This window comes from Rana temporaria, chromosome 9, assembly GCF_905171775.1.
Source record: "Rana temporaria chromosome 9, aRanTem1.1, whole genome shotgun sequence".
Classification (NCBI taxonomy): domain Eukaryota; kingdom Metazoa; phylum Chordata; class Amphibia; order Anura; family Ranidae; genus Rana; species Rana temporaria.
This window is the reverse complement of record NC_053497.1, coordinates 44,156,135-44,178,051: the sequence shown is the minus strand read 5'-3', so window position 1 is coordinate 44,178,051 and position 21,917 is coordinate 44,156,135. Positions and strand designations below refer to the sequence as shown.

The window sequence follows — 21,917 nt, the reverse complement described above, 5'->3', positions numbered from 1 at the left end:
CACCGTCGGGTGCTGCACCACACATCGAATGAATGAGGCGCCATTACACGCTAACAACGAACAAGATGGCGGCTCGTCACCTCCTCACGCCTTCTGGCTTTAGCAAAAGGCAACCAATCCCAGAACAGGCGTGCCTGTTATTGGCGTCTGCTTCCACCAATCAAATCGCGATCTTTTCCAGCCCGCCTCTTCTCGTTTACTTTGATATGATTGGCTCGGGTATCGGAGTCGCATGCCATAGTAAGCCAATAGGAAGAGGTCTTTAGGGACCGGTGTTATTGCGGACCTATCGGGATAGAGTAAGTAGGCGGGGTATGGAGGGTTTTTGCCCCGGCGCCATGTTACGGGATTCTCAGTCCCGGCGGATCTCTGAAGATGGCGGCAGCTGCAGCGGTGGGAGGAAGGTCAGCTTATTACGGGACGGAGGGCGGACGAGCCCCGAAGAGACTGAAGACTGACGGGACGGACGACAACGTGGCGGCCAGTGCGGTAAGCGAGGGGGTCGCGCGGAGGCTGAGCGAGCTCTATTGTGCCTTATGTGGAGGACTACGAATCCCAGCATGCACTGCGTGCCTTTTGTCCAGGTGGGAGGTTGCAGTTCTCTGCACAATGGAAGGCCTCACCGGGATTTTCAATATCATCTCCCGCAATATGTACTCATCACTTCTACTAGTGCTGCCGCTCATACCTGATGGGAGAATGAATGGCTGGACCAGTGCAGGCTCTGCTATTATTCTCACCGTCCGGGAGTTCAGGGCTGATGTGTGAATTGCCCCGAGGCCTCAGGGGGCACTGGAGGGCCCTCAATCAGTGTGATCAGTGCCCCAGGTTGCTGCTGCTGGGGGGGGGGGGGGGCGTGATCCGTACCCCAGTCCTCAAGGACTGGTGCTCAATCCTTCGGGGCCATGATCAGTGCCCCAGTCGGGGGTGGGGTGAGTGGTGCCCCAGTTAGGGGGGGGGTCATGATCAGTGCCCCAGTCGGTTGGGGGGGGCGGCATAGGAGAGTGCCCAATCCTCAGGGGGGAGTGATCGGTGCCTCAGGGGGTGCTCAATCCTTGGGGGGGGGGGGGGGGGTGATTGGTGCCACAGTCGGGTCCTGGAGGCATGATGGTGCCCCAGTCCTCAGGGGGGTGCTAAATTCTCGGTCATGATCAGTGCCCCAGTCATGGAGTGCGTAGGGGGGGGGGATGTTCGGTACCCCACCCTCCGGGGCACAGGAGGGTGTTTAATCCGCAGGCGGGTACTGGGGGGGGGGGTGATCGGTGCCCCAGTCCCCAGGGGGGGTGGTCCTCAGATGGGATGATCTCCAGGAGTGTGCTCTGGGGGTATGATCAGTGCCCCAGTCCTCGGGGCACAACAGGGTAGTTGGGCCCAGTGAAGTTCAGTAGGATGTCACCGGTGATTGGTACCGCAGTCCTTGGGCACTGCAGGGTGGTCAGGGCCGATGAAGATCGTTACCCCAGTCCCCGGGATAGGAGGGGTGATGGGCACAACAGGGTATTCAGGGTTGTTGACTGGCACCATAGTCCTGTGAAGACACAGGAGGATAATCGGGGCTGATGTGAATTGTTCTGTAGTCCTCAGGAGGTTGTTCAGGGGTAATAATTGGTACCCCAGTCCTGAGAAGACACGGGAAGATGGCCAGGGCTGATGAAAATGGGCCCCATCCAGTCCCGCGGGGATGATGCTTATTGGATTTGGTTGATGTCCTTGGGGGGGGGGGGGGCACACAGGGTGATGTAAATCTGCACCCAGGCTTAGCCAAGACTCACACCTGAGAGATTTGGGGATAGACCTGCAGATTTGGTCTTCAGTGGGGGAGCATCGTTGTAACATGTGTTTTGCAAGGTTTCCATTGACTAAAAATAAAGCCATGTGCACAAAAATAGCTTGAAGCAGTTAGCGTGGGAACCCAGTGCACTCATTCACACTTCTGCATAAGATTTGAGTGTATTTGTGGGTGGGTTTGTAGGTTTTGGGTGTTTTTTAGGCTTGAGCATTTGTTTTAGGCCATTGATGATAAGCTACTGGGGGGAGGAAAGGCAAGTAATTGTGGAAAAACATGTGCTATTGATGTCTCTACATGACTGTCCCAAAGAAGTTCAGGTACTTTCCTGAGATATAAACAGCTGCACATGTATGGATGCCGCAGAGCTCAAGAGGGAAACATACAATCACAGTATAGGAAAGACGCGTCTTGGAACATTTTTTTTTTGCAAGAGGTCGCACAAAATCAATCCCTCAATTGTTTTGCATCTCGCAGTAGTATAAATTGGCACCATGGCACCAGGGGTGTCACTCGGTTTCATCGTGGGCCGCATCAGCATTATGGGGCCGGTTGTATCTGTAAGATTAGATGTCCAATGCATCCCCTCCCTTACATTAGACGTCAAGAGTCACCCCACCATCAGAAGTTGAGTCCCCCACTCTCCCTTACATTACAGTGCACCCCCCTTTCCTTATGCTGCTGCTGGGAAGAAGCTGGATACATTGCTTGAAAGTAAGGGTCCGGAGCTCCCCTGCGGCAGCAGGGCCACATGCAATGGCCTGGAGGGCCAGATTTGGCCCCTGGGCCTTGTGTGACACACCTGTGATGTACCGGTAATCTGTTTTAATAGCCTGGGTTTGTTGGCAAGTTTTACTTGATTCACACTTGGGACTGAGGCTAGTTTAGTTCTATAGAGAAATAGCCTAGTTTCTGGACAGATGGTGTAAGGGTTGTGCACGTACCTTCTGGCTATCAAATGATCTGCATACTCAATGTGCATTGTTGACTCAGCTGTGCAGGTCTTGTGGAGACGTCTTCACACCCGTACCTTGGAGGGACAATGGCAATCTAATGTTTCCTAAGTGGGCTTGCCCAGTGGCAGCTGCTGGTACTCGGTGTATCTGAATATTGATCTTAGGCAGGCTGTACATTCAAGCTGTATGTTTGTTTGTTTTTTTCTCCACATCAGCACAGTCGATGTTGATGATCTGCTGGCGGGAAGGTCCCCCCTCCCCAACCGGCAAAATAAAAAATGTATTGCTGGCTATAGCCAACAGCACTAATCATTTGGGGGGGACATGGTTGTACGCAAGTCGATCAATGGTTTAACTTGTGTACAGCCAGGGTTGCCCATACTTGGATCAAAATTCTGCCGGTCCCTGTTGAACCAAGGAATTTTGATCGGCTTTACCGATCCAGCCAACAGCAATTTAGGAGATGATGTAGGTGTTTTATCTCCCCTGCATAAGTAGTAAGGATTGCATTCATTGTTGGTATTATACAACCATTTTCTGTATCTTCTTTGAATGTGGGTCCTGCCCATTCTTATCATTTTAACTGTAAAACATCTGACTCTGTTCTGCTAGAGAGGTAGGCACTTTTCAAATTGTGGTTTCCTTAAAGAACTGCAGTCTGCTCACATAATTTGTAATAAAATAAAAAAACCTTTGCCATTCTGAAGCTTCCCTCTAACCACTTTGCATATTTTATATATGCTCCACTGAGTCTGGCTGCAACCATTTTAACTGTGGGCACACTATCTGGATTTACACACACCTGCAGCTCTTATGACTCGCCCCCCTCCCTCCTGGCAAAATCACGAGAGATGTGCATGTCATAAGCCTAGGCTTTTTACCATGCAAAGGGGAAGTGGCCCGTATACGGTATTTACTGACAGAAAAAAATTATATTTTTACTATCCAAAGTTAAAGCGGGGGTTCACCCAAAAAAAAAAATTCTTGGTCTACCATCCATTCCAGCATACTAGCGTCAGCTATAGTATGCCTTTATTTTATTTTTTGGCGCTGTACTTAGTTTAATCCTTTAGTTTAGTTTCAGACTCCCGCGGAGAGTAGGCGTTCCTATGAAGAGGGGAACATGATTGACGGCCAGCTATGGCGCGTCACGCGTTACGAAAATAGCCGAAATAGGACTCGGATCTATACGGCGCCTGCGCAGTCAGCTCCTAGTCTGTGCGCAGGCGCCGTATAGAGCCGAGTCCTACTCCGGCTATTTTCGTGACGCGCCATAGCCGGCTATCAATTGTGTTCCCCTCTTCATAGGAACGCCTACTCTCCGCGGGAGTCTGAAACTAAACTAAAGGATTAAACTGTAAGTACAGCGCAAAAAAAGGCATACTGTAGCTGACTCTAGTATGCTGTATGGCATGGTACATAGTTGTTTTTTAGGATGAACCTCCGCTTTAAAACAAGGGCAGGGGATTTCATAGATGGGGGGGGGGGGGGGGGGGGATTGACTGAAGTTCCACTTTAATCCTAATTTCTGTAAAAAAACATAAGCGTTCTCCTCATGGCGGTACCCAAAAATTACTTTATAGCATCAGTCTGTAAATAGGAGAGAGCAGTTAGGAGAAGTAAGGGATTTGTTTTAAATTACCTTTTCTAGTTGGATGCTGCATTGGTTCCCTGCTGGCTCTAACACTGAGAACCGACCAATCAAATACTGCTGATCACTCCCCCACAGCTTTGTGAGGAGAGAGCTGGTGACTTGGCAGTCACCAGCTCTCTGCACCCGCCGCACTCACTGGAGCTGGGGGGATGTCCTGTTTAGGTTTAGCTGCTTCCTGAGGGGCTGAGCCGGGTACCAGTGAAGGCGCAGGAAAGATTGAGGCCATATGGTCTTGATCAACCCACATGCCTGGACCGATCCAGACTGACGTCGGCAGACAACGGGCTTCGGTTCAGTATATTTTGGGAAGGAATAGAATAAAGGAAAATGCACACTATTGTTTTTAGGCTGTACTACATGTACATACAATAAATAACATACACTTGGAATCGCTGCAATCGGTAGGAGAATTTTATTTTGAGGGATTTATTGGCAAGTTTTAAGAGAAGGAAATGTACAGCTACCGGTAGATTGAAAAGAAAATTGTACTATCTTGGGCCAGTATTTCTTTTGGGGGGGGGGGGGGGTTGGAAGATCAGGAGCATTTACCACCAAATGAAATCCTAAGGCCCCTTTCAGACGTCCGCTCCGTCTGTCCGTTCATTACAAGTCCGTTAACGGACTTGTAATGAATCCCTATGGGGACGCGTCCGTTAGCGGATGGAGCATCCGCGTCAGTCGTGATCCGCTTTTCCGAACGGAAGAAACCCTATTTTTCTTCCGTTCGGCGGAGCGGAACTGATGCAGACGGACAGACGGTCCGTCTGCATCAGGTTCCCCATAGGGGACAGCGGAGCAGAGACAGGGCGGTCCCTGCACTGTGTGCGGGGACCGCTCTATCTGCCGAGCTGAGCCGACGGAGACACACGGAGCGGAAACGGTCCGCTCCGTGTGAAAGAGCCCTAATTTGTCTTGGAGGAAGAGGTATAATTCACCTAGATATACTAAGTGATTGTGGTGATATGTACAGTTTTATGAACACATGTCCAAATTTGCTAAATTGGGTCTGGTTAAGGTTTACTCTTGGTCATGAAGGGGTTAATAACAGCCTAGTTGACATCTTGCAGAGGCCTCATAGCACATTGAATCACCACAGTGTGAATGGGGCCCAAAGACTAAGATCCATTTCTTTGGCCCAACTGTAACATTGACAACTTTTCTTTCTGCATGAGTAAACTACCAGGAAGCTCATACGAGTTTTACAAAAGATCCCATTGTTTGAAACTGGTCATGAGTTTTTTTTTTCCTCCACTCTGATTTTGAAGCGTAAGCTTTCTCTTTTGATTGTGCGCTAAACATTTTTGATTTGCTGCTTAACCACTTACGAACCACCTCCCACTGTGGATATACGTTGTTGCATAGTCAGGTTGAAAAAAGACATGAGTCCGTTAAAAACGTATGTATGTACACATACACACGTTATGGCAGAAGCTAGCTGCTATAATGCCGGTATAACTTTTTTACAGTGGCCGATCCTTTCGCATAAAAATGATCCTAGTGGATTTGCTGCGAGATTACTTTTATGCTTCCTGGTAATTTTCCGCCGCTTATCGGAGAGATAGGCAGAAACGATTCGAGCCATGGTGGTGGGCAGGAAGTCAAGTGAGAGCAAAATGGCCCCTACTTGACTCTATGCTCTTGTCTTTTGACAGTGTAAAAATAAAGTAATGAGCAGAAAAAATGTAAAGCAACCCTGTCCCTCTGAGCTTGCGCGCAGAAGCGAATGCATACACAAGTCACGCCCACATATGTAAACTGTAATCAAACCACACGTGAGGTATTGCCACGATTGTTAGAGCGAGAGTAATAATTCTATCCTAAGGCCTCCTCTGTAAAACCTTTCACACTGGGGCGGTTTGCAGGTGCTATTGTGCTAAAAATGGCGTCTGCAAACTGACCTGAAACGGCGGCTGCTGTCTCCAGTGTGAAAGCCCTTGGTGCGCTTGTAGGACTGCGCCAAAAGTCCTGCTAGCCGCATCTTTGGAGCGCTGTGTTTACCGCTCCTTCCCATTGAAAGCAATGGGAAACCACAGGTATACCAGAAGAAAAGGCAGCCTCTGCACTCTTCCCAGAGCTATACTCTGCTGTACTTTATCCCATTAAATCTCACATTCTGCCTTTTTGTTTTTCAGGAAGGCTACGAGGACCCTCACAAGACCCCGGCTTCCCCGGTGGTCCACGTGAGGGGACTAGTCGATGGTGTGGTAGAAGCTGATCTTGCAGAGGCACTTCAGGAGTTTGGAACTATAAGGTATTATGTTCATGAAATGGATGATGGCATGATCTTTCACTGTTTCTGCAGTGAGGAAATGCCTTATTGTGTTCTTGGTAATGTTCTCCACTATTTGGTGGAAAATGCATAGGGAAAAAAAACTGTTAATGTGTGTGCATGATAAATGGCTGATTGTAAAACCTTCATTCACACCATGTACAAGGCTGCATAAAAGTGACCTTTTGAGTCAGCCCTTGAAATGCAGCCTCTGCTTAAAGCAGGGGGTCCTCAAACTACGGCCCTCCAGTTGTTCAGGAACTACAATTCCCATCATGCCTAGTCATGTCTGTGAATGTCAGTTTTACAATGCCTCATGGGATGTGTAGTTCTGCAACAGCTGGAGGGCCGTAGTTTGAAGATCCCTGGCTTAAAGGGTACTGTCCTTTGTGCACTTGCTTTCCGGGTTGATGTAAGACTGTCACCCACTGTGTAAAACCTCTTTAACTTGGTTGTAAACCCACTGTTACAATTTGCACCTACAGGGTAAGCCTAGATTAAGGCTTGCTTGTAGGTGCAAGAAATATCTCCTTAACCTATACGGCTAAGGAGATATTTTCACAAAAACGGGCAGCGCTGTCTAGGTTGCATGCGCGCCCTAGACAACGGCGCACTGAGCGGTGCCGTTTTTTGTGAATGCCGTGTTTTCAGGCATGCGCAGGGATCTGCAGGTCCCGCGCGCATGCGCCGGAGTGATGTCATCGCCGCTCCGGCCAATCACAGCGCTGGAGCGGCAGACACAAGGAAGAAGCTCCAGGGGACATGGCGGTGGATGGGACCGAGGCATACTTCAGGGGCTTTGTTCTTGGGGAAGTGACACATAATGAGCTAGTATGCTGTGCATACTAGCTCATTATGCCTTTCTCTTGCAGGTGTATTTGTAAAAAAATATATATATATTATATATATATATATATATATATATATATATATTTATTATTATTTATTTATTACAGAGGGTTTACTTCCTCTTTAAATGCCATGTGCTGGTGTGGAGTATTGGTGCATTCAGCTTTGCCAGTAAAGTGACCCTAAAAATGTCATCTTTGATTCTAGCACAGATTTTTGGTTCTGACTTTTTACCCACCTTCTTGGGCATAGAAGGCATGAATAGTTTGCACCAGAAGCCGTTCACTAAATTAGTTTGTGAATATTGGTAAAAAGATGAGGGATGGACAGCCGCACTCCAAACCAGACAGGTTGTCTTTATTCAAATCAACAGCAAGAACACAGCAGATCACAGCAATAGGAACAGGAGTATTCTCCTGTTCCTATTGCTGTGATCTGCTGTGTTCTTGCTGTTGATTTGAATAAAGACAACCTGTCTGGTTTGGAGTGCGGCTGTCCATCCCTCATCTTTTTACCAATATTTGCCTTAGTGCATTGCCTGCACCCTTGGAGTCCTATATTTTTGAAACGACCCTACAATAGACCTACCTTGAGCGGTGATCTTCTCTCTAAATTAGTTTGTGGCTTTCCTGGTGAAAGCATGGACAAATGTAATGAATGCACCCACAGTACTAAAAGTGCACTTTTCTAAAGGTTGGCATTGAAGCTTGCATTGCAACCACGATTAATGCATCACAGGGGACAATGAGCAGCCTCCTGCAGACTGTTTTTTTTTATTTGCTGTCTGTCCCCTTTGAGGAGACTCTCCCTCTTTGTCCTGTTGACCATTATTAAAAAGAAAATCCCAAATTTTGGGTTGCCATCAGAACAATAGAGGGGAAATCTTCCAGTGGGGACACTAGCTCTGGTGAATCTGACACCCTGGGATTCCCTCACTCTGGAGAGATTTCCCCTCACTTCCTGTTTTGGCTATGGGAAATCTCCTCCACAATGGCAAAAAACTTGTGGGTAGAACCCTCACTTTATCCAAAATGGAGGGGGGGGCAATGTTACCTCAACATTTCATATTCCTGATATGTCTGCTGTACGCTGATTTACATCCGGCTCGCTTTTTGTATTGCTTCCTTTTTAAATTTAAAGACTTGTAATGAGCTGGGCATTTTATAGTGTGTTTTTTTTTCTCTCACTAAATTATGATTTTCTTATAGCTATGTGGTGGTGATGCCAAAGAAGAGGCAGGCACTGGTAGAATTTGAGGATATTCTAGGAGCTTGCAATGCTGTAAACTACGCTGCAGACAACCAGATCTATGTGGGTGGGCATCCTGCCTTTATTAATTACTCCACCAGTCAGAAGATATCTCGCCCTGTGGATACAGGAGATGATTCCAGAGGAGTCAACAACATCCTTCTGTTCACCATCTTAAACCCAATCTATTCAATCACTACAGTAAGTTAAAAAGCAGTCCTTCCCACTTATTTTGCCGTAGTCTTTCATTTTTATTCTTCGCCAAAAAAACTTGCCAACTGCCTGTGAAAATGTCATGACTTTGAAGGTAAATACTGGGGTTGTGGCTGCAGCTAGATGCCATAACCCTGGTATTTTTTCCCTTAGACGGCTGGCTTTCAGATAAACTGTCCTGGGGATCACGTTTAGACCCTAGATCTCTCCCTAAAGAGGGCCTGTCCTGCTGTTTTTTTTTTGCAAGGGATGTTTACATTCCTTGCGATGGCAATTAAAGTGATCACGGCTTGAAAAGTAAAAATATTTTAAAAAATAAAAACAAAGCATGCTTGCGCGCTGCTGTAGTGAACGCATATGTAAGTTGAACCACACGTGGGGGTATCGCCGCAAACTGAGCGAGAGAAATAATTTGAACGCTAAATGGGTAACCTGTAGAAATGAAGTAACCTGGTTTGGTGTAGTCTGCCGCGATCCTGGGAAAAGGCTGCGGACTAGGCCGAAGCCGCGGCCTTGCTTAGAAAATCCTGCTCGCCGCGATCCTGGGAAAAGGCAGCGAGGCTTCGGCCTTGCGGCCTTTTCCCAGGATCGCTGCGGGCAGGATTTTTTAGGAGAGGCCATGGCTTCGGCCTCTCCTAAAGCCCCGGTCATATGGGGGGGGGGGGGGGAATCGTTTTGGTCAAAATCTGAATCGATTTGACCTCCCAACTCGATTAAAACTTTTTTTTTTTTTTTTTTTTTCCCAGCCCTACTTTACAATTGTACAAAAAAATGGGGTGTATATGTTGTGCGTGTTTCCCCCCCCCCCCCCAAATTGCGTTTGAAAAACTCAAAAACCATGTAACATAAAAAAAAATATTATCCAGGGTCTCTGCTAAGTGTTTTTTGGGGGGTTCTAAAGTAATTTTCTATCAAATCGTTAAAAAAATTTTTTTATACTTGTAAGCAAATGTCAGGGTCCTTAAATGGTTGAATAAGACCATGCCGTCTTTTAAAGTATTTAACTGGCATTGATACAGCGTATTTCTTTCCTATAGGATGTGCTCTACACTATCTGTAATCCATGTGGACCAGTACAGCGAATTGTGATCTTCAGGAAGAATGGTGTCCAATCTATGGTGGAATATCCTTTTTAATGTGTTCTGCTCAATAAATGTAATGCATCATGCACTTTGCACCTAGAGTGTCTGTCTTGACAAAGCTGGTAAACCTTGATTGATAAATCCATAGGTTTAGACGCTTATGTCTGAATAAATTGTAAAATTGTGGTATGGTGGGAAATGAAATTTCCCAACAAGCTGACATCTGACTTCCTGACTGTTCTTCCTTGAGGAATACTGGCAGCTTTAAATTGTAAGCTTTGTAGGACAAGTTTGGCAGCTCATTGAAGCTGATGTCATTGTTCACTTTTTGCTCTGATGTGGGAGCTTCTATATACTGCATTGTAACATTAAGGAACTCATAAGGTAACACATCTCTCTTGGTACATTCAAGTATTTACTTTAAGGAATATAACTGATTTAACATTGGATGGCTGTGGTATCTCGGCATGCTCTTCATAAATAGATGGGTAAACACTGGGCAGTATCAATTAATGCTGACCTTCTGTTAATGCCTGTGGGATACTACTGGTCAACACTATGTAATTACACACTCCTGTCAGACTTGGTGTTGCAGAGACATTTCAGTGACGCTTAGCAGTTAGAATTGGTCTTTACCATTTGTGCTGCAATACTTTGGTTGTATGGAACATGCAAAGCAATGTAAAGCCTGCTGTTACAGGGCAGACATTACTGCAGCTATGCCAGAGACTGAATTGACAAATGTAAATAAATGCAAAAGGAAACATTGTCTATTTTTGCAACTTGTCTTTTCCTTTACTTTCTGTACATTCGACTCTGTTCAGAGTGCTCAACGTGCTAAGGCCTCCCTTAATGGGGCTGACATCTATTCTGGGTGCTGCACACTAAAGATTGAATATGCCAAGGTAAGCAGCTCACTTTTATTTTTTGTTATTCCTGGCCAGAGACAGATTAGGGGAGAAATAATTAATTGGGACCCGTTTGGATGCAACTCCTAAACACATAAAAGTTTTTAGTAGGCCTGGTTCAATGAAATATCTATGATGCATTTATTCTCAAATAGGCTGTTGGCCACCAATGTGGTATCTTTGCACACCATGGGAGACGTTATAAACTTCCATGCCAGAGTTGGATTTCTATAATTGCACTGAGGATTTTTCAGTCCACATGCAAAAATTACTAAGCTCGGCTGTTTGGGCCACATGAATACCCCTTGCTAGTAACATTCACCAATTGGTGAGTAATGGACACATACATCATGCTTTGGTTAAAGCGAAGTTCCACCCAAAAGTGGAACTTCCGCTTTAAGCACTCCTTGCCCCCGACATGCCACATTTGTCTTTTTGTGTGTGTGTGTGTGTGTATATATATATATATATATAATTTTATTTTTGGGGGGGGGGGGGGTCCTCTCCCACTTCCTCCTTACTGTCCTCAGCCACCTAGGCAGCCCCTCCCTGCCAGAGATCTTCTGGGACACAACACTGGTCCCAGAAGATTAACTGGCCAATGGCAGCGTGACTCGCCCGGTCGCAAAGCTGTAAGCCGTTACGGCCGGGTGCCCACAATAAATAGATATGGCAGGGCTCCGTGGGGGCAGGTAAGTGTCTGTTTGTTAAAAATTAGTAGCTATGCTTTTTGTAGCTGCGGACTTTTTTTTTAATAAACTAAAAACGGGTGGAACTCTGCTTTAAAGGAAAGTGGGGAATTCAGGGTTGCAGCACGGAGGGTGTTAATTGTCCATAGTTAAATGTTTATATTTGGTTAAAACTTTGGTGCCAGCTAACATTTTTTTTTTTTTTCTCTCTAAGCCTACCAGGCTGAATGTCTTTAAAAATGACCAGGACACTTGGGACTACACTAACCCGGCATTGAGTGGACAAGGTAAAAACTCGTCTTGTATATGTCTATCTATACATGCTTTATTCACTAGTCTGATAAAATGCACCAGACTGGCACGTCACACTTTGTAATGTCACCGACTTGTCTCTTGGTCATCAAGAAACTTGGTTGCTTTACCAAAGCAAGTCAGACAGCTTAAGTATATTGCCTGTTGGTAAGGGCACCTACAGAATACTGTCTGTCTGCAGTCACGTTCAGATAACATTTGCCCTGTCTGAAGGATTACACTGATTTATTTTTTGAATTGTTTAGCACCAGGCAGTTTCTCCCTAGAGCAAACGGTGGCATTACAAGAGCAAAGCTAACACATTTCTTTTCCAAGATACATATACTAGAATGTATGTGCAGGGGCCAGTTCAGTGCTGCATATCATGAGGGCATTGTCTCCAGCTGACCCAAGAGATGGTGATGTTGGCTTTTTTTTTTAAGCCTCCCTCTAGTGGGAGGTTTTTTCCCAGCTCCCTCTTGTGGTCCAGGACTGAAGGCCCCCGTCTGCACATTGTTAAATAAACACACAGTGTAGTGAGTCACCACGGAGACATGCATCGCAGAGCTTACCAGGCCTTCTGCAGAGGTCACACACGACGAACATCACATGGTGATCCAAGAACAAGTCGCTGAATCTGGGGCTTCAACACGTCACAAGTACAAAGATGCTCCCCAACACGCTGCAGGCATGACCAGTACAGAGAATGATCTCAACATTACAACAGACATCTTTTTAGAAGTACAGTGAACTTGAGTGCCACATGCCATAGCAGTGTATTTTCACAGTGAACACAGTCATGTAATGGGCACAGAAGTGGGTCGGCACACGCCACGGCAGGCAAGGACGGGACATGCTACAACATTAACACAACGCGATGCTCAAAAACTCTCCATACTACAAAAACAGTTCCTTCTCACCTCAACCAAGTCCAGAAGAGGCGAACATAAGCTCACACCCCCAACAAGATACAGGACGTGTGACGGGGTCAGACACCAGCTAGCAGCATCACCACCACCACAAGAGACCACACAAAGCACATGGAGCACACAGAACATGGAGAAACATGTTAGCAACATGTGATCCTTTTACAGAATGCCAATTGTTGCGTTGTCTTTGCCCTTCGATGTAACTCATGACTGAAACCATGTGATGCAGGGTCGCTGCGTGTGTGTGGCGGGGCGGCACCTTTCAGAGCTCTGCTTACGCACAAATGAGGTACCAAATGGTAAGAAATGTTTTTGTCAATGGGACTCAGCAGTAAGTAAATTCTTTTCTCAATCTTTGTGCTCAATCTTTCCAATGATATGTCTTTGGGCTCAGTAAGGGTTGGTGTTTTGATTGGGGGAGGGATCTGTATATCAAGGACTATTTGTGGTAGAACGTGGTAGGGTTTGTAGCTTGGGGAGGTGGTATAGGATGGGAATCTCGCTAGAATTTGGCTTTGTCTAGTAATGGGGAGTACTTTAAAAGCCTTGATACACAGTTCTTTTAATCAGTATATTGGGGAGGGGGCTGTACTTTCACTTTCTTTGATTAGCCAGTGGGGATTTGACGCGGCACTCCATAGGGTACTCATTGCTCCTTTATTTTCGAATATTTTAGTTGATGCTGGAGGTAACCCTAACAAACGCCAGAGGAACCCACCGTTGTTGGGAGACCACCCTGCAGAGTATGGTAAGGAAATCCAATCTGGATGGCATATTCCAAATTCTCATAAATTAACCAGAAGTGCCCCTGGGGGTGCATGTGCCACTGGTTGAGAATCTTTGTTATGTAGAATGTGTTAGTGGGAGCGCTTTTGGTTCCTCTTTGGGCTCCCTTACCATAAACTGACTGGTTAATCCTGTCTTGATGGTGATGTAAACACTCTCTAAACTTCATAAAAACTTCATTATATTTCCTTGCAGGTGGTGGTGGTCCTCATAGTGGATACCATGGTGGACCCTATCATGAGGATGCATATGGCCCTCCACCCCCACACTATGAAGGACGTAGGATGGGTCCTCCTCCAGTTGGAGCTCCCCGCAGAGGTCCAGGACGCTATCCGCCACAGTATGGCCACCCTCCACCTCCCCCTCCAGAATATGGTCCTCATGCTGATAGTCCAGTGTTGATGGTATATGGTCTCGACCCCAGCAAAATGAATTGTGACCGAGTGTTTAATGTATTCTGTCTGTATGGCAATGTAGAGAAGGTAAGCTGCATATTTCTGGAGAAGACTACTGGGATACAACAAGCTATAGGCTTCCGCTAAATATACAATAATGCTTTTTTTTAGGTCAAGTTCATGAAGAGCAAGCCTGGGGCCTGTATGGTGGAAATGGGTGATGGATATGCGGTTGACAGAGCTCTTACCCATCTGAACAACAATTATATGTTTGGGCAGAAACTTAGTGTGTGGTAAGCTACTTTTATTTAAAAAAAAAAAAGACCTTTTTCGTTTGCTTTGTTCTCTTACGATGTAAGAGTTAACTTTAGCTGCCTCCTTTAAATCTTCTAGTGTATCAAAGCAGCCGTCTATTGTGCCTGGTCAGTCCTATGGCTTGGAGGATGGATCCTGCAGTTTTAAGGTGTTTAGCGGCTCCAGAAACAACCGTTTCACTTCTCCAGAACAAGCTGCAAAGAATCGCATTCAGCAGCCTAGCAATGTGTTGCATTTCTTCAATGCTCCTCCAGAGGTGACTGAGGATAACTTCTTTGAGGTAAGAGTTATGGTCATGGTTTAATTCATGGTCTTTAACATTCCCGGCTTTCTAAAATCTTGAAATATTAGTGGTGTGAAGCGTGGAAGGCCGTCTCATGACACTAGGGGGTTTATTTACTAAAGCCTGGAGCGTGCAAAATCGGGCTCCCTTCTCGAGTCTGTCTTTGCTGCTCCTGGCCCCTCCTGCCTGTCAAGTGCCCCCACAGCAAGCGGCTTAGTTCCAGATGGCCGAGGGACTTGTGGCTAGAGATATGGGGGGCTGTTGCACACAAGGTGTTTGTTATATATATTTCCTCTACAACCCCTTAAGGCATGGGTCCTCAAACTATGGCCCTCCAGGTGTTCAGGGACTACAATTCCCATCATGCTCAGTCATGTCTGTGAATGTCAGAGGTTTACAATGCCTCATGGGATTTGTAGTTCCGCAACAGCTGGAGGGCCATAGTTTGAGGATCCCTGCCTTAAGGCCTCAGTTTATGCCCCACTCAAATTGTTTTCTTTGTAGCTGTGAGCATCATCCATGGACAGCGAGCTGGACACCTGTGCTCTTAAAATATTCAACTCCGACAATAGCTGTTCTTTAAGTAAAGCCGGCAACTCGGTGTGCTTTCAAAAAAAAAAAAATTAAAAATATTGTCTATCTATATAAAGACACACATCCTATATCTATAGTGTCAAACAAAAGTGAGTACACCCCCTTACATTTTTGTTAATATTTTATATCTTCACATGACAACACTGAAGAAATTACTTTGTAACAATGTAAAGTAGTGATTGTACAGCTCGTATAACTGTAAATTTGCTGTTCCCTCAAAATAACGTTATAGTCATTAATGTCTAAACTGCTGGCAACAAAAGTGAGTACACAGCTAAGTGTAAATTTCAAAATTAAGCCCAAGGCGTCATCTTCCGTTTTTGAGGATGCTCCACAGATGCTCACTAGGGTTTTGGTCTGGAGACCTGTTTGGCCAGTCCATCACCTTTACCCTCAGCTTCTTTAGCGAGGTGTGTTTGGGGTCGTTGTGTTGGAATACTGCCCTGCAGCCCAGTCTCCAAAGGCAGGGGATCATGCTCTGCTTCAGTATGTTGCAGTACATGTTGGCATTCATGGTTCCCTCAATCTAGTCAGCAGCACTCGTGCAGCCCCAGACCATGACACTCGCACTACCATGCTTGACTGTAGGCAAGACACACTTGTCTTTGTACACCTCACCTGGTTGCCGCCACACACGCTTGACACCGTCTAAACCAAATACTCTTCCCCGCTTGACACCATCTGAACAAAATAAGTTTATCTTGGTCTCTTCAGACCACCACAGTACATGGTGGTCTGACCTCTGCAGCAATACTGGCAGCACTCGAACGTTTATTTCCAAAAGACAACCTCTGGATATGACGCTGAGTACTTGCGCTCAACTCTGGTCGACCATGGCGAGACCTATCCTGTTAAACCGCTGTATGGTCTTGGCCGCCATAGTATACTGCAGCTCAGTTTTAGGGTCTTGCCAATCTTATAGCCTAGGCCATCTTTATGTAGGGCAACAATTCTTTATTTCAGATCCTCAGTTCTTTGCCATGAGGTGCCATATTGAACTTCCAGTGACCAGTATGAGAGAGCATTGACATCAAATTTAACACACCTGCTCCCCATTCACACCTGAGACCTTAACACGAACGAGTCGCATGACACCGGGGAGGGAAAAGGCTAATTGGGCCCAATTTAGACATTTTCACTTGGTGTACTCTTGTTACTAGTGGTTTAGACATTAATGACTTATTTTGAGGGGACAACAAATTGACACCGTTATACAAGCTGTACACTCGCTACTTTGTAGCAAAGTGTCATTACTTCACTGCTGTCACATGAAAATATATTTACAAAAATGTGAGGGGTGTACTTTTGTGAGATGCTGTAGATAGTATAGAACAGGGATATGCAATTGGTGGACCTCCAGCTGTTGCAGAACTACAAGTCCCATCATGCCTCTGGGTGTCATGCTTGTGGCTGTCAGTCTTGCTATGTCTCATGGGACTTGTTCTGCAACAGCTGGAGGGCCACTAATTGCATATCCCTGGTATAGAATGTAGATGTGTTTTTATATACATACACATATATATATATATATATATATATATATATATATATATATATATATATATATATATATATATATATATATATATATATATATATATATATATATATATATATATATATATATATATATATATATATATATATACACATCGTTTATAGATGTAGCCAATAAAGGATTTATTTTGAAAGCGCACTCTGAGTTGCCGGCTTTACTTGCTGACAATTGGCTATTGTTGGAGTTGAACACTTTAGTCAGAGCACTGGTGTCCAGCTGCTGGACTTTAAATAATGATGGTAGAGCTTGGGTTCATTTTCCATGGTTCTAGTTCAGCAAACCTACCCCCTGAAAACATGGTATTGGTTAGCTTCCCTACCTGGCTGCTATATAGATTGGGCAGTAAATAAGCAACACAACAGAGGTGAGCTCGCCTATAAGCCAATTTTAAACGTTTTTATTTAGGGGAGCAACACTAGGAAGCGTGCCAGTGGGTTTACTGAGGGTTAAGCACTGGAAAGTTGGTTGGGACAGAGGCGGCTATACATTTTTTAAAGTTCTACCTGTCGAGGGGTAATTTTGTACCAGTTTATTTTAATTAAGCTGGATGTGTGTTAACTTTCATACAATAGTGTGTGTATTTTAATCTGTACAGTTGCTTTTTAAATTGGTTTCCACAGTCAACTTAAACTGTTTTGTCTTTTTTAGATCTGCGAAGAACTGGGTTTGAAGAAACCATCTTCTGTTAAAGTGTTTTCTGGCAAAAGTAAGTCTTGTGCAATAACAAAACTTCACTTTCTACACAATGTAAGGTAGCAGAATAGTCTGCGGTCAGCCATGGATGGGGCAGCATGACCTTAACACAGCATTTCTTCTTTTATATCAGCCACAGGAGTAGATTTACTAAAGCTGGTGCAGCTGTACATGGCCTATCGGCTTCTAACCTCAGCTTGTTCAATTTAGGTTTGGCAATAAAACCTGGAAGCTGATTGGTTTCTATGCAGAAGTGAGCCTGATTTTGCGCACTCCGGCTTTAGAAAATAAACCCCACGGTTCTGTTGTCCCACTTGATCACATGCTGTGGAATTGCAAACTTTAACCGATTGCCAACCGTATAAACTAGATGTACCTAGTACATGATCTGACACTTCCGGGTAGGGGGCTTGACCCGGCCGTGCTGTGATTTCGACACAGCTGATGTTGCTCACCAGGTGCTGGCCAACGGATTACTGCCGGCGATCGTCATTAATTTACACAGGACACGTCTCTGCTTATGTAAACAAGGCCCCCCAATAGTGAAAGCACCACAAACTAGCTAGGCACACGTGTAACCTTTTTGATTGCACTAGATGTTTAACCCTTTTCCCTGTGTTATTAGTACAGTGCATAGTTTTAGCAATGGTTCCCAAAATGTCAGTGTCCGAATGTCTGCTGCAATATTGCAGTCCCGCTAGAAGTTCCTTGATCGCATTTGCTAGTAAAAAAAATTGAATACAAATTCCAGTATATATCCCATAGTATACGCTTATATGGGGGGGGGGGGTGATCGGGCGCAATGGTGATCATTTACCACCAAAATAGCTTAATTTGTGTGTGGGGGGGGGGGGGGGGTAATTTAGATACAATGTTGCACAACTGCGCAATTGTCGGTTAATGTAATGTCATTTAGTGAAAAATGGACTGGTCGTGAGGGGGGTAAATCTTCCAGAGATCAGGGGATTCAAGGAGAACTTCACTTTTTTAATGCACAACTTTGCCCAAAAAATTGTTGCATTCTCATGTTTGTTTATTTTGTTTGTATTGGTATGACACACAAAATGGAGAAACAAAATGGCAAATCTGACACCTGCCATGCAAAACTCGAAAAATGGATAGACCATTTTATTGGCACCCTCAATTTTATTTGGTAGCGTACCCCCCTTGGAGAATGAAATCAATCGCTACCTGTAACCACCAATGAGTTCTACACCTCCTGGAATTCTAGATCACTTTCGCCAACTGCTCCAGGTCTTAGATTGGAAGGGTTTATTTTCCCAGCTGCTGTTTTGATGTCTCTGCACAGGTGCTTCTAAGGAATTTAGGTCTGGACTCATTGCTGGCCAGTTCAGTGCTTTGTCTTAAACCATTTCTTGGTGCTTTTTGACGTGTGCTGTGGGTCATTGTCCTGCTGTAAGACCCCATGAGCTCTGATGGAGAACCAACTTTCTGACACTGGGCCCTACATTGCACCCCATAAATCTTTGGTAGTCTTCAGATTTCATAATGCCACGCACACGGTCAAGATATCAATGTCTGAAGCAGCAAAGCAAGCCCAAAACATCAGTGAAACCCGTCCACCATGTTTGATTGTAGGGACTGTATTCTATACTTTAAAGGCCTAGTTTTTCTTCTTCTGAAAATTACCAAAAAGCTATAATTTTTGTTTCGTCTGTCCACAGCACATACTCCCAAAAGGATGTCGTCTTCCTCAGGTGGTAAGTCTTTTTTTTTTTTTTTTTGGCATACTTTAGCTGGCTTTTTTTTATTTTTTGTGTAAGCAGTGGGGGTCCTCCTGGGTCTCCTACCATAGCATCCCCTTTTAATCAGATGGTGACGTATAGTGAAAGCTGACAGTTGTACCCTGTGCCTGAAGGTCAGCTAGAATTTGGAATTTGATTTGAGCTTCTTTGGCCACCATTCAAACAATCCTTTTGTTGCAACCTTTGACCAACCCTTTTTTTTTGGGGTCCAGGTAGATTGGCTACAGTGCCATGGGTTGTAAACTTCTTGACCAAGTTGTGCACGATGGATACAGGAACACTAAAATCTCTGGAGATGGACTTGTAATTTTAAGATTCTCCATGCTTTCCCACAATTTTTTTGTTCTCCAATCCTCAGTCAAGTCTCTGCTTTTTTTTTGTGTCATACCAAAAAAAAAAAAAACGCAAGATTGCCTAAACATTTGTAATTGCAACGATTTTCTGGACTTAGTGGTGCATTATCTGACCAATGCAGGGGGTATATGTGTGTGTGTGTGTGTGTGTGTGTGTGTGTGTGTCTCCTGAACACTGTCGGTTGTCTGCTCGTACATTGTACAGCCAGGCCGTTGTTTAATACTGATGTGAAGACTCGATGAACTACCATAGTGCTGTAGTACATAGAGAACTATAAGCCGACAGCCACAAGGGATGTTGGGACTTGTAGTTCATACACAGAAATTTTGTGTATTATGCAGCCACGTGTTTGGTTGGAGTCCCGCATGGCTGTGCTGTTTTCAGAAAGTGACCGCTAGTATGGGAAACTTTTCCTTGTGCTACTGTCACAAGGAAAGTTGGGAAGCCAAATACAGCTGCAGCAGTGGGAACGTGTTGCATGTTCCACCCTAAGGCTCCATTCACACCTAAGCAGACAAATTTGCGGCGTTTTGTCGCCGCAAATCGCGGTACAAATAGCGGAGTTTTGTACCACAATTTGTGGCGACAAAACGCCGGTATTGTCCGCCTAGATGTGCCCCAGATTGACCCCCTCTATGGAGATGGTTGCCATCTCCTAGCCGAAAGCCGCCTGAAAAAAAGGTCCGGGACCTTTTTTTCAGGCGGCAGGCGTCCGGTGTCCAGCGTGGAGATGTGAACCATCTCCATAGAAGGACATGTTTTCATCCCTCTGGCGGCAGCGGCGTAGCACTACAGGCGTAAAAACGCCTAGGTGTGAATGGGGGCTAAAACCAGGTGACCATGTAACTCCCAAAGGTGTTTGAACGTAACCTTTAACTTGTAATCAGGTATTTTATGGAAGTGATTGTAATGTGTTAGCCAGAGTTTTGAAATCCGTTTTTTAAAGGTTTGCATTTACATCATCTCTGTAGGTGAGAGGAGCTCCTCTGGTTTGCTTGAATGGGAATCTAAGAGCGATGCCCTTGAAACACTCGGCCTTCTGAATCACTTCCAGATGAAGAATCCTAGTAAGTACTCTTGTGGTTTTAGATGGGATAACATGCAAATGGCTTGTAATTTTAAGAAGGGGAAAACTACTTCTGATTTGGGGAGGGATGTTGTTGGTTTAGCCCACACTGCCATAAGTTGACAATTCTTCTTTGGTAGCCCTACTTCATTAACCCAAATAGGCTTATACAGCTGTATTCACTTTGGCTTTATGGGCCCATTAATCTTTTTATGCCATTAACCAGATATTCTGGGTGAAATTTCTATAGCAATTTAATGGTCTGCATGGTTCCACTGTCATAAGTACTTGTATAGTCAACCCACCATGCATTTGTCACTTGACAGATGGTTTCAATCGCATTTGTTCTTTATAGGTATAAAATCTTTAGGCTGTGTGTACATGAAACCACCTTTGACTGCGGCAAAATCGTCTCTTCTGCATTCAGGGGAGGGAGGTTGAGGCTCCCCTAACCGCAACGCTCCTAAACTCTGCTAAATGCCTAATGTGTACCACCTATTTCAAGGGGGAGCTGACTTGTATAGAAATGCAAAACCAGCTTAAAACAAAGGGTATCTGTCAACACAGGCTCTTCAACTGTTGTGATTTTATAATTTGCATGGCAGAACTTGTTTAATAGCTCTACATGTGAGACAATGTGACACCTTTATGTCCTTTCTACTTTCAGGTGGGCCATACCCATACACCTTGAAGCTGTGCTTCTCTACTGCCCAGCATGCATCGTAACATCAAGACTTGGCAAGATAATTCCCTTCCTGCAGTTCCTGTTTAGTACAAGTTGAGCTTCTTGTGCTAGTTTTTATTTTTTGAAAACCTTTTTTTTTTTTTTTTTTTACGTGTTTGGTTGTGTGCGCCTTGTTTTTAGCACATGTTTAATAAAATGTTTTGAACATGGGTTTTGTTCCCCTTTTTTTTTTTGTTTCTTGTTACTATAGTTTCAAAATGTAGCATAAGCAACTTTTATGCTCATGTGATTAGTTGAAAAAGTTCATGGACTCATTTTTAGAACATGTACCTCCCCTAAAACGATGCCTTGTCTGGAAATGGTTAAGCATTCTATAATGCTGCATCAGATGTGTGGGAAGTATGGCTGAGCAATGCAGTGTTGGATAATACAGACATTAGTCAGTGGGAAAAAAAAAAAAAAAATGCAGTATATAGCTGCGCAATATGTTAACACATCAATGGTTTTTTGCCTTTTTTATAAAAGGCCTTGCGAGTACAGAAAAATAC

At 44.8% G+C, this 21,917-nt stretch overlaps 1 protein-coding gene across 3 annotated transcripts; it reads left to right on the top strand.

Annotated features, from left to right (window-relative positions):
• The first annotated feature begins 341 nt into the window (after nt 1–341).
• On the top strand, nt 342–21,513 carry HNRNPL (heterogeneous nuclear ribonucleoprotein L). 3 transcript variants are annotated; one of them, XM_040323324.1, is made up of 14 exons: nt 343–489; nt 6,529–6,647; nt 8,723–8,963; nt 10,013–10,098; nt 10,866–10,962; nt 11,869–11,941; nt 13,551–13,622; nt 13,856–14,142; nt 14,227–14,348; nt 14,449–14,650; nt 17,454–17,511; nt 19,184–19,219; nt 20,590–20,685; nt 21,352–21,513. In XM_040323324.1, exons 1-14 carry the CDS (start codon nt 376–378, stop codon nt 21,408–21,410), a joined length of 1,662 nt encoding a protein of 553 aa, XP_040179258.1. In that variant the 5' UTR covers nt 343–375; the 3' UTR covers nt 21,411–21,513. The 3 variants fall into 3 exon arrangements, with proteins under 3 accessions (XP_040179259.1, XP_040179258.1, XP_040179260.1); XM_040323325.1 differs by lacking the exon at nt 19,184–19,219 and having other exon boundaries at nt 342–489; XM_040323326.1 differs by lacking the exon at nt 13,551–13,622.
• The last annotated feature ends 404 nt before the right edge of the window (nt 21,514–21,917 follow it).